General features: G+C 49.9%; 8 protein-coding genes across 8 annotated transcripts; 6 read left to right on the forward strand and 2 right to left on the reverse strand.

Annotated features, from left to right (window-relative positions):
* Positions 1-682: 682 nt before the first annotated feature.
* N7515_009320 (MCM DNA helicase complex subunit MCM6) lies at positions 683-3,728 on the forward strand (the record flags this gene model as incomplete). The annotated part of the gene is made up of 4 exons (XM_056670064.1): positions 683-2,295; positions 2,352-2,487; positions 2,545-3,531; positions 3,609-3,728. The coding sequence occupies 4 exons, from the start codon at positions 683-685 to the stop codon at positions 3,726-3,728; spliced, it is 2,856 nt and encodes a 951-aa protein (XP_056517863.1).
* Positions 3,729-5,139: 1,411 nt separating this feature from the next.
* Positions 5,140-6,657, forward strand: N7515_009321 (MFS transporter; the record flags this gene model as incomplete). The annotated part of the gene is made up of 1 exon (XM_056670065.1): positions 5,140-6,657. The coding sequence occupies one exon, from the start codon at positions 5,140-5,142 to the stop codon at positions 6,655-6,657; it is 1,518 nt and encodes a 505-aa protein (XP_056517864.1).
* A 1,103-nt stretch (positions 6,658-7,760) lies between these two features.
* Positions 7,761-9,713, reverse strand: N7515_009322 (uncharacterized protein; the record flags this gene model as incomplete). Its single annotated transcript, XM_056670066.1, has 3 exons — positions 7,761-8,069; positions 8,143-8,309; positions 9,167-9,713. The coding sequence occupies 3 exons, from the start codon at positions 9,711-9,713 to the stop codon at positions 7,761-7,763; spliced, it is 1,023 nt and encodes a 340-aa protein (XP_056517865.1).
* Positions 9,714-10,365: 652 nt separating this feature from the next.
* Positions 10,366-10,942, forward strand: N7515_009323 (uncharacterized protein; the record flags this gene model as incomplete). The annotated part of the gene is given in 2 exon segments (XM_056670067.1): positions 10,366-10,749; positions 10,769-10,942. 2 exon segments carry the CDS (start codon positions 10,366-10,368, stop codon positions 10,940-10,942), a joined length of 558 nt encoding a protein of 185 aa, XP_056517866.1.
* Positions 10,943-11,348: 406 nt separating this feature from the next.
* Positions 11,349-11,981, forward strand: N7515_009324 (uncharacterized protein; the record flags this gene model as incomplete). The annotated part of the gene is made up of 3 exons (XM_056670068.1): positions 11,349-11,352; positions 11,428-11,576; positions 11,655-11,981. The coding sequence occupies 3 exons, from the start codon at positions 11,349-11,351 to the stop codon at positions 11,979-11,981; spliced, it is 480 nt and encodes a 159-aa protein (XP_056517867.1).
* Positions 11,982-14,182: 2,201 nt separating this feature from the next.
* Positions 14,183-15,226, forward strand: N7515_009325 (uncharacterized protein; the record flags this gene model as incomplete). The annotated part of the gene is made up of 1 exon (XM_056670069.1): positions 14,183-15,226. One exon carries the CDS (start codon positions 14,183-14,185, stop codon positions 15,224-15,226), a length of 1,044 nt encoding a protein of 347 aa, XP_056517868.1.
* A 3,194-nt stretch (positions 15,227-18,420) lies between these two features.
* Positions 18,421-19,144, forward strand: N7515_009326 (uncharacterized protein; the record flags this gene model as incomplete). The annotated part of the gene is made up of 2 exons (XM_056670070.1): positions 18,421-18,429; positions 18,503-19,144. 2 exons carry the CDS (start codon positions 18,421-18,423, stop codon positions 19,142-19,144), a joined length of 651 nt encoding a protein of 216 aa, XP_056517869.1.
* Positions 19,145-19,813: 669 nt separating this feature from the next.
* Positions 19,814-20,161, reverse strand: N7515_009327 (uncharacterized protein; the record flags this gene model as incomplete). Its single annotated transcript, XM_056670071.1, has 1 exon — positions 19,814-20,161. The coding sequence occupies one exon, from the start codon at positions 20,159-20,161 to the stop codon at positions 19,814-19,816; it is 348 nt and encodes a 115-aa protein (XP_056517870.1).
* Positions 20,162-21,272: the final 1,111 nt, after the last annotated feature.

Consider the following 21,272-nt stretch of genomic DNA (forward strand, 5'->3'; position numbering starts at 1 on the left):
TGGCTTCAACTCGGTTGTAACGAATATATTGTGTGCGTATGGATCACACTACCAACATACGCTGATACGCACAGTAGGTGTGAATTGCAAGTCGTGAATTCGGACATATCTAAATCTTATCTTCGCCCGGGAAATTGAGTTAAGAAGCCGCTCATAGTTAGATCCACATCGTGCAGCCTAAACTTTTGATCCATGGGAACGGGAACCGTCTAGGCTTCGAACCCTACGCCCTAAAGATAGGGCTGTAACGCTATTTAGGTATATGCTCAGCACAAAACCTGGCTTGTGAGAGGCACCATCTACAATGCAGGTCATGCAATACGTATGAAACTCAAAGGCTGACATTTATGCGCCTCATGACGGCAGGGCGCTTGGCGAAAATTCAAAAATGTTATTTGTAGTACGGAGTGATGAAGAGGACCTATTACTCGATTAGGCTAGACCATTTACTTACATAATCAGGAAACCACTTAACGCGCCGGTATAGGATCAACCAATTATCCGGACACGCGTTCGCGTCGCGCGTTAGTTGCCCAAGAGAACCGCGAAGGAGACCCACGAAAATCTAAGATAGCAACCTCGAGTCCACGATATCACCTCTCCGCATTCCTTTTTTTCCCGAAGACCTGAGAGCCTAAACCCCATTTTTCGCCGGCCATTTCCAGGCCATTAACTCTTCTTCATGTCTTCCTTATTCGATGCCGTGCTCCAGTCCGAGCTGGGCTCTGCTCCCTCTCGTGACAACCTCCGATCAGACAATTTGCCCAGCTCTCGACACTCGGACGGGAATGGCCCCATGAGTGATATGAATACCTACCCAGATGACCAGGTTGTCGGACCGGGGAGCTCTGCTGTCAGCCGTATGCGGAACCCATATGCCCCTGGGCCACCGCCAGTCGTCGACGATGCAGCAGAGCAAGTTCGGGTAGCATTCGAAGAATTACTCGAGTCATACGTTGATGAACCGTCATCTTCTGCGCCGCCTTCTTCTGGAGAACTCCTCAGTGACAAATATTATATCGCCCAGATCAAGGGAATGAAAAAGTTCGAGTTATCGACTCTCTACGTTGATTTCACACACATCAATAATCCAGTCCTGGCAGATGCCATTGCTGGTCAATACTATCGATTCCTTCCTTTCCTCACCAAGGGTCTGCACAACCTAATCGCCAAGTACGAACCGGAATACTTCGTTTCCCACCGAATGACTGCCAGCTCCTCCTCGCGGGCCAGTACCTCTGTTGCGTCGGCATATGCGGGCATGGAAGACAACCCTGACCTTGAACGTCAAATACGCGAGAAGACCCGTCACCAGCAAACCGACAAGCTGTTTGCACTTGCATTTTACAATCTGCCCTTGGTTTCCAGACTGCGACAGCTTCGGACGAATCAGATTGGAAAGTTGCTTTCCGTCTCCGGCACAGTTACGAGAACATCTGAAGTCCGGCCGGAACTCTCATTGGGAACTTTCATCTGTGAAGGTTGCAAGACTGTCGTCCCCAGTGTTGAGCAGACTTTCAAATACACAGAGCCAACCGAATGCCCCAATACAACTTGCGGTAACCGCGTGGGATGGCGCTTGGATATCGGAAAGAGTACGTTCGTCGATTGGCAAAAGATCAAACTCCAAGAATCGTCCCACGAAATTCCAACTGGTAGTATGCCCCGCACCATGGACGTCATCTTGCGTGGTGAGATGGTCGATCGCGCCAAGGCCGGTGAACGTTGCGTTTTCACAGGTACCTTGATTGTCGTCCCTGATGTCAGTCAACTGGGTCTTCCCGGTGTGCGCCCTGAAGCCGTGCGCGATAACACTTCATTCCGCGGCACCGAAGTCGGTGGTGGCGGAGTCACTGGTTTGAAATCTCTGGGTGTACGTGATCTGACGTATAGATTGGCCTTCCTTTCCTGCATGGTTACGCCAGACACGACTACCCCCGGCCAAAAGCCGGAGCAGCAGCTCAGCGGCCAGTCAAATAACATCTTGGCGTCCTTGAACCAGAACCAGGATGTCGATGCTGGAGATGAATCGGCCCAAGAAGCTTTCCTGCAGAGTCTCACGCCGGCCGAGGTACAGGATCTCAAGCAACTGGTGCACTCTGAGTATATCTACTCCCGATTGACTGACTCAATCGCACCCATGATCTATGGTCACACCCAAATTAAGAAGGGTCTGCTTCTGCAGCTGATTGGTGGTGTCGGCAAATCCACGTCGGCTGAAAGCTTGAAGTTACGTGGTGATATCAATATTTGCATTGTTGGCGATCCCTCGACTAGTAAGAGTCAGTTCTTAAAGTATGTTTTTTCGAGATGCTCCACGTAAGGCCTTCGATCACTGACGAACAATCCAGGTATATTTGCTCTCTCCATCCTCGCGCAGTCTACACCAGTGGTAAAGCCTCTTCAGCAGCTGGTCTGACCGCTTCGGTGGTAAAGGACCCCGAGACAGGCGAGTTCACCATCGAAGCTGGTGCTCTGATGCTTGCGGTATGTTTTAAGATTGGCTAAAATTGATGATAAATTCGGCTGACTTTCTCCCTCTAGAACGGCGGTGGTATTTGCGCCATCGATGAGTTCGACAAGATGGATATCGCCGATCAAGTTGCCATTCACGAAGCCATGGAACAGCAGACAATCTCCATTGCCAAGGCCGGTATTCATACTACCCTCAATGCCCGCGCATCGATCCTTGCCGCCGCCAACCCCGTCAACGGCCGCTACGACCCGAAGCAGACCCTCCGGAACAACCTGAACTTCAGTGCCCCAATCATGAGTCGCTTCGATGTGTTCTTTGTCATCCGCGATGACCCCAAGGAGTCAGTCGACCGCAGTCTTGCCGAGCACATTGTCAACGTGCACATGAACCGCGACGAGGCCGTCAAGCCAGAATTGAGCACAGAACAATTGCAACGCTACATTAGATTCGCGCGCACTTTCCGCCCTGTCTTCACCGAAGAGGCAAAGGCACTGCTGGTTGAGAAATACAAGGAACTGCGCTCCAACGATGCCCAGGGAGGTATCGGCCGCTCTTCATACCGTATCACTGTCCGTCAACTCGAGTCTTTGATCCGTCTGTCCGAGGCCGTCGCCAAGGCCAATTGTGTCGAGGAAGTCGTTCCCAAGTTCGTCGTTGAGGCGTACGATCTTCTCCGTCAGAGTATTGTGACTGTTGAGAAGGATGATGTCGAGATCGACGAGGACGAGCCTACCCGTACCAACGCCGATGAAGATCACGAGATGGCTGACGGCGACGACGAGGGTGATAGCCCTATGCGCGATGTCGCGGAGCCAGTCCCGGCCCCCGCTTCATCGGAACGACAGAAGACCAAGATCACCTTTGACAAGTACGCCAAGATCCTCAATCAGATGGTCAGGCGAGTACATGAAGACGAGGTCAACTCGGGCGAGGGTGTCGAGGAGGAAGACCTTGTGCTCTGGTACTTGGAGCAGATTGAGGGTGAATTGAACACCGAGGAGGACTACAAGCGTGAGCGCGAATTGGCAGGCAAGGTTTTGAAACGCATGGTTAAGGTTCGTCGTGTTCTCTTTCCTACAGCAATAGCTGTACATCTGCATTTGGCGCATGTCACTAACAGATTTCTTTGTAGGACAAAATCCTGTTGCGCATTGCTGGAACCGGCCTCACAGATGGAACCGAAGGCGCCGACCAAGCGGACAGCAAGATCATGTTCGTCTTGCATCCCGACTGTGCCTTTGAGGAAATGTGAGACGAGATCTTACTTTCTGTCACTCGGTTGTCCATGTTCTTCTTCTTTTTCTTCTTCATTTTTTGTCGGTTGTGCTGTCTATCTTCCGGGCCGGGCTATTCTAAGCATTTCCAATGGGTTAAATACACGGAGCAAGGGGTTATGAGTGATGATATCTGTTTAGTCAAGTCTTGAATTATTGATAGAACATGAATGAGACTTTGTTCGAATTAAGATAACGCTGCAGTGGCGCAGGGGTTCATCACAAGTTACGGTGAACCCAGGTACACACCACGTTTATCCGATATAACTACCACATAACGACTCCGACGTCCACGATAAATAAGCACATAAGAAGGTGCGGGCCGAGACGATGGTCCCAAGGTTAGAGTTGGTCATGTGACCACTATCCCCAGGTACAGCGTGCCGATAAAAATCATTCAACAAAATCGAATTCGAAACTCGTTGCAGATCTCAAATTATGTCTCCTTCGCTCTGGTAGTTCAGTGGTAGAATACTACTCTTCCAAAGTAGTGGCCGGGGTTCGATTCCCCGTCAGTGCATCATGTTTTTGGCTGCGTCAATAGTTGCTTGCTGCCTTTTTGTTTACTCCCATTTCTAACCAGGATTCCATTTCAATGAACCGTGCTAAGCCTTCTTTTGGTATAATTCATTGGTTCGAAGAAGGCATAGTTACTAGTACCTAGTAAATCCTGTTCCTTTTTGGCAGAGAAAGATAGACACAGGCATCAGAACCGTCGCTCTGGTCACTCGGGTTACGTGGTGGGTCAAGCGGCTCATCGCCCAATCGGCGAATATCCTCGAAGTTGCACGCGAGAAGCTTATCTGATCTTATGCAACGACGTGCAGAGTTTGAAGTCAACATCAGCGTTTAAGACGTCCCAGGTTCTGGTCGACATATTGTCACTAAAGCACTCCAATATGCTGAAGTATCCAAAGTATTCAAGCTTGCCCCCACACTTGAAAGACCACCTCGATGCGTTTGCAAGATCTTGACTGACCTGATCATTGGATGTGAAACACCAAGGCCGGAGCGGGAAATGATACTTATTTCCGAATATCCGAGATATCGGATAAAACTTAAAATTTTCTCTCGGATATATGACCCGCCATGTGCCGACCCACGTGTTTTGCGGTTCAAGGTGGATTAAGGGACAATGAGGCCCACTAAAGGGTGCCGATGGGCGTTTTTATAGGTCACGCTGATAGTCACTTTGCAGGATTAATGTCATCGTCCCCATACAAGACCCGGTTTTGTCTTACGCCATGAGCCTTTTGGCCAAGCGGATATACCACGGGTCATGGCTCGAAGAACTACCGAAGAAATAAATATTCCACTCGATGTCCTTCACTAGGTTCCTTTCATAAACACCTTGGAAAAGTCAATTGTCAATGATCGTTGCGGTCTGCCATGGGGGAAGACAACATCATCAAGCCCGTTCAATCGGCGCAGTCTATCGCTGCGACCTTCTCACCTATTCGGGAGGTTCTCTTCGTTGCCGTCGTCTGCATGGGGCAATTCATGACACAAACGAATGTCGGGGTATGTCTCTCAGCACTCGATATCGTTGGCGATAGCTTCGGCATTGACGAACCAGGCATTTTGAGCTGGTTTATGGCCGGGTACTCCCTGACCGTGGGCACATTCATCCTGGTGTTTGGTCGTTGTGGCGATCTATTCGGTTATCGGCGAATGTTCATCATTGGATTCATTTGGCTTGCCCTTTGGTCTCTTGTTGCAGGACTCAGCGTCTACTCAAGCTATGTTCTGTTTATCTTCGCACGTGTTCTCCAGGGCATCGGTGCCGCAATGCTGTTGCCCAACGCATTGGCTCTGCTGGGAGCCACCTATCAACCAGGAAAGAGAAAGAACATGATCTTCGCTGTGTTCGGTGCCACTGCACCCAACAGCGCACTTCTGGGAGCGGTTTTCAGCGCACTCTTCTCCCAGCTGGCTTGGTGGCCCTGGACATACTGGACCCAAGCTATCGTTTCACTGGCCTGCGCTGCATTAGGCGTGCTCGTGGTCCCCTCCATCCACCACGATGCTCCCTTTGACAGGTCTTTCGTGGGCCTGCTCAAAGCTCTTGATGTACTCGGTGGTGCTTGTGGCATCGCCGGGTTGATCTTTATCAACATTGCATGGAATCAAGCGCCAATAGTGGGATGGCGCGAGCCATATGTCTATGTGCTTTTGATTATTGGCATCATGTTCATTGCCGCATTCATCTATGTCGAGTTCAATGTGGCAGAACACCCTCTCATCCCATTCCACGCATTCAGTCGCGATGTCTCATTTGTCCTTGGCTGTGTCGCTTGTGGCTGGGGCTCATTCGGAATCTGGATCTACTACTTCTGGCGATTTGAAGAGCTGTTCCGCCAGACATCTCCTCTCCTAACATCCGCCCAGTTCTTCCCTGTCGCCCCGGTGGGGATCATTGCATGTGTTGTCACAGGGTGGCTAATGGGTCGCATGCGGCCTGGATGGATCATGGTGTTATCCATGAGCGCCTTCACTTTGGGCAATGTCCTGATGGCGATTGCACCCGTGCACCAGACATATTGGGCATTGACATTTGTCGCCTTGTTGGTTATCCCTTGGGGCATGGACATGTCATTCCCTGCAGCTACTCTTATGTTGTCCAATGCGGTTGAGAGAAAGCACCAAGGCGTTGCTGCATCGCTGGTGACGACGATTGTCAACTACAGCCTCTCACTGAGCTTGGGACTCGCTGGTACGGTGGAAGTGCACGTCAACAATGGCGGTCATACTCCTAGCGATGTCCTGAAAGGATATAGGGGAGCATTGTATCTGGCAATCGGTCTCGCTGGATTGGGCATGTCTCTCAGCGCGATCTACGCGTTTAAGGGCCATCTAGACGAGAGACAGGCAAGGAAGACAAAGGCGAGGAGTTTTGGAAGTGTGTAACTTTGGAATGTACATAAATTATCATCTATATTACATGCCTGGGATTGTTTGCTTGTGTTTGGTGCTTCCCTTTCATTTCCTTAGATGGTCCATCGTTTCTTCTCGGTCAAGGAACTATCGACCCTGGGTCTTTGATTGAAAATAAACTAAGATCCATTCGTCTTGCCACCTACGAGAATGTACTTGACTTGTGGCGAGTAGGGTATGTTTTATTACCCAGAATCCAGTCGGCCCGCAGCCCAGGGCTTTTCGCTGACAGCTTGTGTTAGGTAATACCGTAATTCCATCAACTTGAGGTGCTTCGCCAAGTCTCTTCGGTCAAGCTACCAATAACATTCACCGCGACATTTTAATGCACTACATTGTCTCTCACTATGCCAGGTCAAGTTAGAGAGCGCTCTGCTTTTCTGTGAACTTCACCCGGAATGAACTTCACCCAATATAGGTAATTCAGCGGAACAGGTTGCTGGTTGCTCATACCATGATACCTGAAGCAGAGGCCAGAGAGTCCAGGGGAACAGTGCACTGTGTTATCTAGTACTTGTCGACGTCGATTCGATCCTGGAGCATAGTGGAGAACTGGAACTGGAGGTGTTTTGAAAGGTGCCTAGAGGACTTTCTGAGTCCGCCTTGGGCAGAATTTTCTGGCCAGTTGGCTTAACAGGCTACTTGCCAGTTGGCTCCTGCTCGTCAGTTGGCTCCTTTAGAAACGCTTGGTGACCTCCGGGGCTCCCTTTGGTTCCTGATGTAGGAACTAGGGGAGTTGACGTCCACCGGACGCCCAGCTTCAGTTGCTGAGCGTTTTCCTTTGGGACTCCCAAGTCTCGAAAGGATGACCCGGTAAGGAGAAAGGTGCGTGGAGGTGCTCAGCAGTAAAGTATCCGGCAGAATGACTGCTTACTACCCCATGCCAGTGCCACTGCCCGGGGTTTCCTGCTTACAATTTACACCTACATGTACAACTACATAACTACTGAGAGCTAAGTTATTAATCTCGAAATTCTTCCATTATGCGTCACGGCTCGGGGGAGCTGTCAAAACATTAAAAAACCAAAAGAAACAAACGAAAAAGACCCCCCATCTGCCTGGGCCTGGCTAGCGGCCTACAGGTCGCTAGCCATCCATGTGGCCACCCAGGTGTCCATGGCGTGCTGGACGGCATTGGCAGAGGCCCTGAGGGCCACGCACGCTTCATTAGCTGCCGTCACCTTCTCCTCATATTCGTCGAGCTTGTTCTGCAGCTCCTTGACGAAAGTGGTGTGAACGTCGAGAGCGCACGCCGCCTCCAAGGTGTCCTCGGGGAAAGGCGGGGGGTTGAGCTCGCTCACACGGGGGTGACGGGTGGCCGCAGCGGCTCCCTTCTTCTCAGCGTCAGAAGGGACGGCATCGTTGTCGGGAGCAGGGCTCGGCTCCTGTAGAATGTGTTAGTTCAGTGTCAGAGCACACTCAACGCAAGGTGAGAGTAAGGTAATAGCAATCACGTACCTTGCCGTGGGCGTGGGCATGGGTGGTCTTTGCCTCGCGGCTCAAAGGAGTACGAAGGGGGGTGGCAGGCATGGCAGCCGGGGTTGGTGCAGGAGCAGGATTGTTCAGGTGGGTGCAACGCTTCTTCTGAGCTTTGCACTTGGGGCATGCCATCTCGGTGTCGGTCACTGTTGATGTATGTTTGGTTAGTTGTGCTGGTTGCGTGATGGAAAATAAGAAGTGATGGACAGGGGATATTTACTGATGGCGGTTGTGATGAGAGATTTCTTAAAGGGTTTAAAAATCGAGTCTTCGCGACGGCGTAATGAGACGGCGTAATTGAATAAGTTGCAGGGTGAGCGTTGACCGAGAGAGAGAGAGAGAGAGCAAAGAGGAAGAAGTTGAGCCAGCGTCGACGACGTTATATACGACGACCTCGACAATCAAAGGGAAGTCATGAGACTAGGCAAGGCTCTCACACTCGGACGTCGCCGACGATTGAAGGGAAGTCATAAGACTAGGAAATGCTCTCATATAGCTCTCACAAGTAGAAACTGCATCCCTCACACAATAGCCAGCAATCTGTTACGATTCGTTACGAAACTCATTGACGAGATTCAGGAGCAGCAATACAACAATGTTCTTTCCAGACTATTGTGTACAAATTATGGCCACAGTTCCGTCTGGTTCCATTCAGCATCCTCATCACAGCCACCTCCCGTCAACTTCCAACTCCATCTCTTGCCATCTTCCTGATTGCTAAGGTCTAGACGTTCAACCTCTTCCGGCTTTATAACAACCACACCACGGAAGTTTGCTCTAGCAACTGGATCATTAAGATCTGTGACCTTTTCTTCCTAGACCAAGACCAGATTCACTGGGCACCGTGACCCTAGGTTTTCCTGGAGGGGGATTTCGGAACCAGCCTTGTCATCAGTGAGTATGAGCCTGCAATGACAGACAGACGGGGTTTTTCTATATCGTGCAGCATCTCCAACGGAGCAAATACAGACACGAGAGAGCCAAAATCATGGAGAACACATACCTCTCGCAACAGGGGAATGGTTTGCAAAGTACTTTGTGACAGCGTTCTCCCAGGTCCATCCCTCCACGTCTTGTCCATTACCACCCTTCACTCTCAATGACTTCATTATCTCAGCTCTGGATGCTTCTTCTTGCTGTTCATTTTCCCAGTTTGGTTCTCCGATTGCATATGCTATGCCCTTAATGCGCCACTGGGTCATAAGATCCTTCAGCCAGAATACAGCTTCAATTGCGTGACCCGACGATTCCAGTTGTGGAAGCTTCTCCATTCGAGCGTCAGTTGTGAAGCACAACATATCACTCTCGAAGACTGGTGGATTGCAACCATCCTTCACCTGCTGGTCCATAGCTTCCTGACCCTTGGGGTGGAGATCAAGTTCTGGAAAGAATCCACGGCAGCCACAAGTCCTTAGACGAGGTACAGGGCGCTGTTGGGCGTCGTATGCAACTGTCGCGATTGTAAACTCCCAATCGGGTGTTTGCTTTAGATGAGAGTCAAGCAGGTGACGCCATGGGGCTGGCTTGGAACTCCCTGATGGCTTGCTCATTGCGAGGGCGCTCCTGGAGGAAGATGATGCTAGGCTTGAAGGCTGGATCGTGGGCCTTGCAGTGACTGCCTTGACTAAGATCAGGGGGTGTAGGGCTATCCGCAGAGATTGTCGATGGCTAATAGGGATAAAAGCTGGCACCATATGAATGTACAAAGACCACTCTACGTACCACAGGGCTTTTGAGGACAGTTACTCGAATCTACTGATAAAAGATGTGAGCTATAAGTATCTCAGATTCGTGGAGGAGGAAACAAGAGGAAGAATGAAACTATCTCCAAAATCGGCTTCGACGGCTTGTTGGGACTGGAGAGGTGCGGTCATGTGACTTATGACATGACCACATGTTTGCAGTTTGACAGCTTTCCTTTCTTAGCCGCCGCTTTTATGGCTCTTTGAGGCATCTATTGAACAATTTCTGCAGTAGTTAGCGATTTTGTGAACAACTACTTTTTGATGACCCTCATATCTCATCCATGCTTCATTGCCCTTATTTCTTGAGGTACTCCATTTTCCAGCCCCGCCCCCTTTCAAAGTAACACATCAAAGCATAGTGACAAAGAGAGGAGAGAAGAAAGAAGGGGAAGGAAAGGAATATCCTCAGCAGAAGTCAGACAGTGCCAGAGTATCCGCCTCAGGGCGCTCTCCGGACATGCGCCTGGAGAGCCACTCCTCGGTCGCGACAGTTGCACACGACGCCCAACTGCGCCCTGTACCTCGTCTAAGGACTTGTGGCTGCCGTGGATTCTTCCCAGAACTTGATCTCCACCCCAAGGGTCAGGAAGCTATGGACCATCAGGTGAAGGGTGGTGGTAATTCACCAGTTTTCCAGAGTGATATGCTGTGCTTCACCACCGACGCTCGAATGGAGAAGCTTTCACAGCTAGAATCGTCAGGTCATGCGATTGAAGCTGTATTCTGGCTGAAGGACCTTATGACTCAGTGGCGCATTAAGGGCACAGCATATGCAATCGGAGACCCCAAGCGAGAAAATGAACGGCAAGAAGAAGCATCGTCACGGCACCCAGCGAACCTGGTCTTGGCCTAGGTAAAAGGTCGCAGATCTTAGTGATCCAGTTGCTAGAGCGAACTTCCGTGTGGTTGTTATAAAGCCGGAAAAGGTTGAACGTCTAGACCTAACCTATCAGGAAGATGGCAAGAGATGGAGTTGGAAGTTGACGGGAGGTAGCTGTGATGAGGATGCTGAATGGAACCAGACGGAAGTGTAGCCATGATCTGTACACAATAGTCTGGAAAGAAAATTGTTGTATTGCTGCTCCTGAATCTGGTCAATGAGTTCCGTGACAAATCTGGTCAATGAGTTCCGTGACAAATCTAACAGATTGCTGGCTATTGTGTGAGGGATGCAGTTACTGAGTGTGAGAGCATTGCCTAGTCTCATGACTTCCCTTGATTGTCGGCGTCGTCTGAGTATGAGAATCTGAGTGTGAGAGCCTTGCCTAGTCTCATGACTTCCCTTTGATTGTCGAGGTCGTCGTATATAACGTCGTCGAACGCTTGCTGCCCACAATCAACTTCTTCCTCTTTTACTCTCGAAAAGTCGACGTGCAACTCGTTACGCTGTCGCGACAACCGTTTTTAAGACCTTTCAATCAATATCTCATCTCATCCTCCATGAGTAAGTCTCCCCTGTCCATCACTTCTTATTTTTGCATCACAACTGACCAAACGCACGTCAACAGTGACCGACCAGGAGACGGCGTGCCTAAAGTGCAAGAAGCAGAAGAAACACAACAGCCATGTCAACCAGCCTGCAGTTGCGCCAACCCCGGCGACCACGCCTGCCACCCCCTCCGTGCTCCTTTGAGCCGTAAAGCCAAGGCCACCCACGCCCATGGCAAGGTACGTGATTGATATTACCTTACTCTCGCCTTGCGTTGAGTGTGCCTTGACTGGGACTGAACTAACACATTCTTACAGGAGCTGGCCCCCGCTCCCAGCGACAACGATCCCCTTTCGTCCGTCCCTTCTGACACTGAGAAGAAGGGAGCCGCCAAGCAGCATGCTGCGGCCACCCGCCGCTCCAACCGTGTGGGCGAGCTCCAGCCCCCGCCCTTCCCCGAAGATGCCTTGAAAGCGGCCTTCATCGACCCTACTTTCGTCAAGGAGTTTCAGAAGAAGCTCGACGAGTTTGAGGAGAAGGACACCGCAGCCAAGGAAGCGTTGGTGGCTCTCAGGGCCTCCGCGGATGCTGTCCAGCAGACCGTGGAGACCTTTGTCGCCACATGGATGGCTAGGGACCAATAGGCCTCTAGCCAGACCGAGGCAGAAATGGGGTTCTTTTTTCTTTTGTTTTAAGGGTTTGGCAGCTTCCCCGAGTTTCGATGCAGAATGGATGAATTTTCGAGATCAGTAACTTAGCTCTCAGTATGTAGTTGTACATGTAGGTGTAAGTTGTAAGGAGGAAAGTCCAGTGGCACTGGATGGGGTAGTGAGCAGTCATTCTGCCGGATACTCTCCTGCTTATCACTTCCACGCACCTTTCTCTTGAACGGGTCGTCCTTTCGAGACTTTTGCTTCCATCCAAGCAGGGAGGATTCTTTCGCGGAACCCAAGGTCACGCAAGGTGCTCCAGGGACATCGCGGCGACGTACGGAGGCACTTTTCTCACAAAGTCACATTTGATTACCACCGTAGGGCGGCACGACACCTGCCGGAAGTTCTCCATCAACGAAGGCTTGTCTGTACCCGTGGGCGCACTCACGATCTTCTCGTACTTCATTTGATATCGGCGATCCATAAGGCTGACTATCACCTAGTTAGTTAGTTATGATCTTTATGTAGATACACAGTACTGCGTATGCCCCCGTAGTTTGGAATCAACCCAGTATGTTGATCTGCATAGATGATAGGCCCCCAAGGGCGGTCTGAAACACCAGCTGAAATTGGACCTGGAGTAGCCTCTGTGCTTATATCCCATACTGTTCATTTCCATGAAATAGCGATCAATTTATGATGTACATATGATGAGGATGCAGAGTCGTTGACCTTGGTATGTGAGTTATTGCACGGAGTACGCAGTACCGCATAATGTATTAGCGAAGGTGCATTGCAGGAAGTTTACGATACGGCCAAGACCCACAGTGGACATTCGAAAGAGGTCGATTGACGCCGATTATCGAATCACAGCTCATTATCAGTGCGGTGGGGCCTTGAAGGAGCTCAACTACGGCCTCTTCCCGGTCTTCCGCGGGAGGGATCGTCCGGCTTCCACCTCAAAGTGTGCCAAGTCCCCAGGTCCCCATTCTGTACCCCGTAATACCGTGCTATTTCATTCCCCGGTACAAGGGGATCCAATGATCCCCGAGTCCCCGGTTTTTGGTCCCCGAAGTGAACAAGCGGCCGTTACGTGTCAGACTCAGACCTTTCTCGGCGCCAGGTATCCGCGTGATAGTATCCATCGGCTCTATTATGGACAATATGAGATAATTGTTGCTTGTCGAATTCGACTGTACGATCCCTGATGTTCTTCTCCTTCTGTTGGCCTTGCTTAACGGAGATCTCCATCAGCTATCTCTCTATGCATACTTCGTACGGGATATATGCTGCGATACGGTTGCCGAGGAACTCGGACCTTCGGTCCACCGAAGAATGGGCGATTGAGAAGTTAGACCGTTTTTTTCAGAGCAGGATCTTCCGTCATGTTGAAGATCATGGGGCCAACGTGCTAGCAGTATGCAAGTCTTGCTATTGTGTCCAATTGCCAACTCCATCAAGCAAGCTAGAGTAGTAGTGTTGTCTTTTAGAGCAACACTGTCAATACTATTCTAGGTCGACTGCATCAACTGGCACATGCAATTCTAACTCACCGCTCCTCGAGTAAATCATACAGTAGTACAAGCGGACCAATGATATAATCCTGAAAGGACAGAGAGGCAGAGGGTAACTACTAGATGCAGTTGGCCTTGGGATGTGCGGGAATGTGAATATCAAATACATCACAATCGGGGACCACGGGGACCATGGGGACCACGGCTGTCTTTTCCGTACTGAAACTCAAATTGGTACGGTGTCACCAAGCAAGGTTCTTACCATACCAGTACCATACCAGCCTTCCTAATGAATTTCTCGATCTTTCCAAAGGTCCTTTTCTTTCCCTTATGCCCTCTTCTCTTCCCCTCCCCAGACTCTCTTCACCGTCACTTGCATTTTCACTTGCAGATCCCGTCGAACGCACATCTCTTCGTTGGGGGTTACTACAGACCGCCCACTTGCTTTTCTTCCCGACCTGCACCCCAATCCCGTCATTCTCCGCAACACCTCTTCTTTTCTGCTTCAACACAACTCTTTGCGATCCTGGTCGAGCTCACGATTTTATGACGGAACGAACACTGCAACTACTTCAAATATAGTGCAAATATAGTACTTGCAGTTGTCATATCTATCCCTGCGTAAAGCGTGGGAATCCAGAAGGACGCGACAACCCCGACATTCAAACGTTTGTTATCATGGCCACGGCATCAATGGATGCTCTAGGGGCCTTCACCCATATGAAAGACAATCTACCTGCTTGGATCACCCGCGTTTCAGAGCTGGCAGCACACACCCACAAGAAACACGATGAATACTCCGAGGCTTACAGGCGACACACAAACTTCAAGCCCCGCCGGCGAAAGAACAGCTCCGTTTGCTCCATTCACACCGATGACCTTGTTCCGATTGCTCAACAAAAGATCCCCAGTCCAGAACCCGCTACATTGGCAACAACACAGGATGCGCCCGAGCGAACTCAACGTTCTGGGCGCAAGCGCAGTACCGAGGAGGCCCTATCAATCGAGTCCAACGAGGAATACGCGTTCGTAAGCACACGGCATAACGTCATCATTGATTATGATGGTCACACACAGAAGACCCTGGAGGAAATCGTGCGGGATATTGGAGTGGCCAGGAACAATCTTCGACGAGGGCAGATGGCAATGATGCCGCGCACGGGGCTGCGCGGAGGTCTGCTAAACAAAGGTGTGAACTTGAACCCGAGCGTGGCAGGAGGATTGGGGCAGTCATCGGCACAACTTTCGTGTCTTCGCAGCACCCGAACCACGGCTGGGCTTGTCGGTGTCTCTGGAACCAATGGCCTGCGAAAAGACTCCCCATTCGACTTTGCGGACAAACAACTAGAGCTTGCTCACTCGCTCTGTGAGACGGCAGCGTACCAGGTACTCCGATCCGGCGATTGTGGGACGGAACTGGACGGTGTGGAGGAAAAATTCAAAATGCTACTCGAGGCAGCTATCAATGAGGTCGACCGTATTACGGCGGAAAAGAAACAGCAAGAAGAGCACCAGCAACAACAACAAGACGGATCTGTGATTGAAGGGCCTCCAAAGCCACTTCCGACTCTTTCTGCAGCGCGACTCGCCAGGGTCGCTGCATTCGCTGCGAACAAGCCCTCCTCGACAACCGCGGACACCATCGAAGTCGATGATAACTCATCCCTCTCTGCTGAGTCCATTGATCTCTCTGCATTCCGCTCATCTCGGATCCGAGTATAAACGTTGGGTACAGATGGCCCTCCTATACTCTCCTACCTTTGGCCTCATATTAGCGATTTAGCGTGTGTTGAAACCTTCGAGCAAGCCTGTTACAGCCAGTTGATACATTTGATCCATTGCGGATACCATGTCCTTCTCTTTGATTGACCTTATTTCCTTGCTGCATCTGTGATTGCGATCTGACTTGCGGTTTTGGGGCGCATATAGCAGCACATTGCATGTTTCATTCTCTTTTCTTTTGCGATACTTGTTCTACTCCTGCTTACTATCTTTGATCACATTACACCTGATGTTCTCCTAGTTTTTTGGATATTTATCCCCTCCTGCATTGGCTCATGACTCGTTCCTCGGGCACGGCGTTGGATATGGCGTTCTTCATTTATTGGTGCTATTTCTCCGAGGCTCTCTGCGTTCAGTTCAGCGAATCATTCTAGTAAATATTCATGATGGAATTTGACTTTTGCTGAACATTGTTGCTCCGTCGACAAGGCACATCGGATACACTAAGACCCCGACGTTTTATGGTGGGTTCAGTGCTACGTAAACTGAACATGACACCGCAGGCTCATCGGCCACCAATTTCCGATAAATCTCAGACACCACCTTCAACGGTAATGTCCGCGAATGCACGCCCGTTGCCGTTGCCTGCCTTAGTCCACTTTGACAGGAGGTTAAACATCCAATCCATGTCTTCCAGGGATGTGCCAAGCAAGTGAAAGCCACTTACAAGGATCAATGGCCCGCCGTTGTGGGGGCTGATTAGCATTTATCAGTGATTGGTACAGACTCCTTCCTATTCTAGTTAACAGTCTGCTAAAACAGTGTGACGGGAGAATAATTACACGTGGAATTTCTTTTCTTTTTCAGGAGGTTCTGTATATTAGGTCGTTGTTGACTACGACAAGTTCGGCCTTTTCTTGTATCACTTACTGGAAGGATATCTGAACGAATAACAATGACAGATGTATTGAGCCACATGGATCTTGTCAATCCCCGCATCGTCGACGTGGCAAGCCCCTTATGTATAGTACTATGTTTCACGTTTGAAGATGCGGTGGGACGTGTTCTTCCCGATGTTACCCTGGAAACCCTTAGTCTAGAATAGGAGTGATATACGGAGTCATGCAAAGCATATGCTACTACGACAAATGCATTGACATAGCCATAGATGTTTTCTTCGTGTGAAACTACGTATTCGCAGCGTGTGTGCTTGGCATAGTTGAGCGGAAGCGAATTGAACAGAGAACAAGGCACCGGAAGCTAGTTGGGAGGCGTTTTTAGGTGGAGAGCCGTGTGACTATCATATTGCCATGCATGGTCTAGACACGGATTTCTTAGGTCGATGATGGTTGTGGCAGCTGAGATTATATTAGGGGAATGACAATTAACTTTCACCTGTCAAGATGCAGGGTGCAGGGTTCTACTTCTTAGTAGGTAGGCTAAGTTAATGTCTCATTCAATTCTTTTCGTACAGGGCTCGAAGATTACGGGACGGCTCAGCTGTATCTTTTTGAAATACTCCGTACTTAAGGCAATTATACGCTAGTAAGGAGACCAAGTTACAGATCATCTCGCACATGGCTTTTAGCCCCGCGCGAATCCTTTGGGTGCTGACCAGGTCGCTGTGTGGCTCGGTTAAAGTGGAGTAGTGGAGCCTCATTGTTTACTTTACCCCCTTTTGAGTGGTGCAGAGATCGATTCTAGTTGTATTTTACGGACGACAAAAGTACCATACAGCAAGGAAGAGACAGCGACACAGAGTGGGGTGAGTATGTAGAAATATTTGCATTTTGCGGCCTTACCTATGACATACGATATGGAAGAGGAAGATTGAATATGACTACGTGCATCGTAACCCTGGATTCACTGTGTAGTTAGTTATTTGGCTTAATACTGTACTGTGTCGTCATGACTAGGGCGATCTCATCTTCCAAGTTTTATATGCGCACAGGACAGGTCGCGGCCAATGGAGGACTTCGGACGGTGGACGAGGAGCGATTGGTAGCAGGGCACATGAGCGCAATTCAGACAATTCATTCTTGCATCAAATCAGGGCAAGGTGATTCAAATCAATCGCTATCACGCCCTCCGGTCCTTGGACCTGGTAGAGCTCGTTGTCACGATAATAGCTTGCTCTGCTATCTGTTACGGTCGATGGCTGGTTCGTGAAGAAAAAGAACAAAAGAAGATCGTTCGTTGCCGTACTGCATCCAGGGTAACAAGTGGAGGTAAAAAATCAACAAACTCTTCCTCGCGTCCCTGCTCCTTCCCTTGTCGCCGTTCCTTCCTGTTTCTACTTCTAGTCAAGTGACCCTGTCTGCTTCACTTGCCTGAGCAGTTGCCTCAGGCACTCGTTAACCGTCACACTATCGATGAAAGAAGCAGGCCAGCTTTCATTCTGCAGTCAACCCAGCTGGTTTTTCCAAGCTCACAACAGTAAATCCCCAGCAGGACGTGTGATGGAGAAGATAGGGTGAGACTGGGCCGAGGATGTGGAGCGTGGTTGTATCCGTGCTTCATGTACGACAGAAATCGAAAAGTACTATCCGATGTGTCATCGTCTCTAGGTCACTGTAAATGACTGAGCCGGACGAAGCTTCTTCTGTCCTAGATTAGAGAAGGGGCTGTTATATAGTCCTGAGACTTCAACACGGTCTTGAACCTATGAGGTTGAAAGCGGAGAACTGAGGTTGGGAACTCAAATACGTCTACACGTACCATGAGTGATGCATTCGTGTATGCTCCCATCTTGGTGTCCTGTATTCTGGTGCTGAGGTGGATAGTTGACAGGTTTACCTGTGGCAAAAGAGGTAGATCAAACACCAAAGAGTGGAACAGTGACTGTTTTAAAGTGAGAGAGGAAAAGGTGGTCAAAGTGAGAGCCGTATACACTCAACGGCTGTGCTTCCGTGGTCATATGACTGACCTTGAGTTGACATAGCTCCCCTGGGCCATACTGTCAGGGTGTAATGGCCAAGAATAAAGAGAAGTAGACGCACAAACAACGCGCGGACTTCGACCTTGCGTGGTCATGGTCACTTAAATAAGGAGATCCCAGCTTCTCAACAAAACCGTGTTCGATCCTTCAACTATCACATCTCCGGCTTCAGTTCCAGCCCATCTTTCTATCTTCATTCCTACCTTTTGGTGTCAAAGCGAGCACCACCGGGGCAGACCAACAATCGTTCCCAAAGATGGCCGAAGTAAGTACAGAAGTGAAACCCTCGGCCCAGATGTTCAATGGGAAGCTTATACTGATCTCTCTTTGCCACTCAGTTGACCACAACCAATAAGTCGAAAACCAATGATGTCGCAACCAACGCGGACAAAACACCTGCTGACATATGGCTCCCTCCACAGCTTCGCCGAACTATCAACGACCTGAAATCCGCCATCGACTCGGTCATCAGCGTCCAATCAATCTCTCGATTCCTGGACTTTTTCTCTGACCTCAACGAGCAAACGCCAGATGTCCAATCCGCCTTGCAAGGTGTGGCTCGATACGCGCGACGCCAGGAGGACCGAGCTGCGCGGAAAATAAAAAAGGCCCAAGAAGCAGTTGGGGATTTGTCGGATAAGGACAGATACGACTTACAGCGATTCTATGCAGAGGATCTAGTCATCTATCTCGGCATAAACATTCCTTTCAATCTGGAAACCGGCCTTTCCGAAGACTTCCGTCATGCGCAAATCACAATCTTTGACTTCGAGCACTGGCATCGTGCGCTTGTCCGCGTGCGTGGGATACAGGCGCATATTACCGATGTGTTCTCCGGACTGCATTGCATCCAAGAGTTGAGGTGCATGAATGCGGCTGAAGAGGCAGAGCTGTTGCTACAGCGGGCTAATGCCGAGGGAAAGCTAAATCCGCAGTTTTGGGAACTGGACCAGGAGGAACAGGTTCTAGCTGTTGGTTGAAATTCAGTTGTATTTTCCCAAATTCCCACTAGGTAATGTAAGACCGTTGGCAGCCGTAGTCAGCGTGCCATTAGTTCAACAACACTTTCCAGGGGTAACAGCCCGACCAAAAGACTATAAACATCGATCAACACCTTAGCCTTAGATAGTCTGGAGTCTTGACATGTCCAAACCTAGAAGATCCAGGCAAGATCCTTACCTTGTTTATTCCCAAGCAGACAACTGTTTCGGCGGCTGCTTCGTCACTACTGTTCGGATCCTGTATCGCGACTTTGCACATCATGTCCAGACTTCATCGCCAGTGACCAGGACCATGACAAAAGGTCCTGGTCCAGCCCGACGTCAATGCGCCGCCCGACAACAAGCTATTGGGCACCGTCACGTCTTGGCACCTACTAGGCTACTGGAAACTTATGGGAATCATACTGAATAACGGTTCATAGGAGAAGAGACGTGTGTTCTACCTTCTGTGTGTTTGCCTGTGTTTTGCAGGAGGATGGGCGGTGTAACCTAAGATTTCATCTAAGCGTGACCCCCGAGGCACTACTTCTGGGGGTGGCGCAGTTCTTCCTCTCCAACATGCAGTGAGGGCTTTGAAACAGGTTGTAATTCAGGTATGTTCATGTTCTGCCGGCCTAAACTACCTATGACAATTTCAGCGCATTTCGGTCAACATCCTGAGATGCCCTGGCCCTTGGCACTAGACACGGCCCAGAAGGTGTCATCAAATTCACTGCTGAGGTAGATATGCAAATACTCTGCTTCAGGAAACATTTGGCCAGAGCTGCCGGTGGTGGGGTCAAGCTGTCCAAGACGGAAGTGGTTCTGATCTGCCGGCACGTGCGAATGCTCTCCTGCTGTGAAGACATCCGCTGGATGATTGGCCCGGTAGTCAGAGGGCGAAAGCTGTCCGAACCCAGTGGATGGATAGGTGAAGGCAGATGGGTCGCCAATGGTTGGGCGCCGGGCTCGTACTGTGGCTGGGGTAAGTTTGGAGACATAGGTGAGAAACAGCATAAGGAGCGGCGTTCATGCCACTGTTCTGAAGGCAGAACCGGAAAGACGTATCGGCAGGCATGTTAGCGGCAGCTTGCGGCTTGTTCTTGTCGACGTCGGATGATGCCTCTCCGGGGGCTGCAGAGGTCGGAGGACGCTCGCTGCTGCGGGAGAATAGTTAAAGGTGTAGAGATGGAGTTGTTGCCTTTTTGGTTCTTTTTGTTTTTCTTGGGGGGAATGATGCCTTGCGGACAAAGGATGGAGATGCAATTGAGATCGTGGTGGTGCTAGCACTATGACTCTAACGTATTATGGAAGGATTGTAAGATGCTTTGGTCATCTCGAAGGTCAAGATCAGCCGAGCAGCTCATGAGTGGACTCGCTTTGACGGATCAACTGTCCTCATAAGGCCCAGTTGGCAATCAGGATCTGATTGTCGGGTTGGTTGTCGGGTCGAGTTGGATGTCCACTGGCGTGAATTCGAGCACATCTTTGACCTACGGGGGTGTTGAAAGATGGTGGGTTTGTGGGTGACCGTGAGATGGGGTGGGTGAAGGCGAGTCCAGTACTATGTATATGAATCTCCTCTCGTGAAGGCTAGGCTGTGTGTCTACGACAAATGGTGTGCGGTGGACTGGCTGCCTAGCTAGGTTAAGCTGAATAGGCCCCATCTGGGATGTCTGTTGAAGCTTTATACACAGGCTGACACTGAATATCAATAGAGCACAATAGGTATTAATGAGTCAATGTATCAATAGAGGTAGGTACCTAACCATGTTTCTCTACGCTGAAGCCCAATGGTAACACCTTCGAAACAATAGCAAAGGAACCTTGGAAGTCAAGGCGATTCAGGTGTATTGTATCTCATTGTTTACTCACATGAGCACAATAACGCTGATCCAAAGGGGAAGGTCCCCCATGTCGTGTTCCTGGACTATTTAGTATCTCTCCTTTCCCTTCTTCTTCTTCTTTCTCCTCTTCTCTTCATATCACTTCTCTCTTCGCTATTCTCTGCTGTTTTCAACTTTCATCTTTCATCTTTCGTCTTTCGTCTCCGTTTTCATCTTTCAACTTCGTCATTCGTCGTCGTCTTTCGATTTCGTCTTTTGACTGCGTCTTTTCACTGTGTCGA

This window comes from Penicillium bovifimosum, assembly GCF_028826915.1.
Source record: "Penicillium bovifimosum strain IBT 22155 chromosome Unknown utg000007l_segment0_segment0, whole genome shotgun sequence".
Taxonomy (NCBI): Eukaryota; Fungi; Ascomycota; class Eurotiomycetes; order Eurotiales; family Aspergillaceae; genus Penicillium; species Penicillium bovifimosum.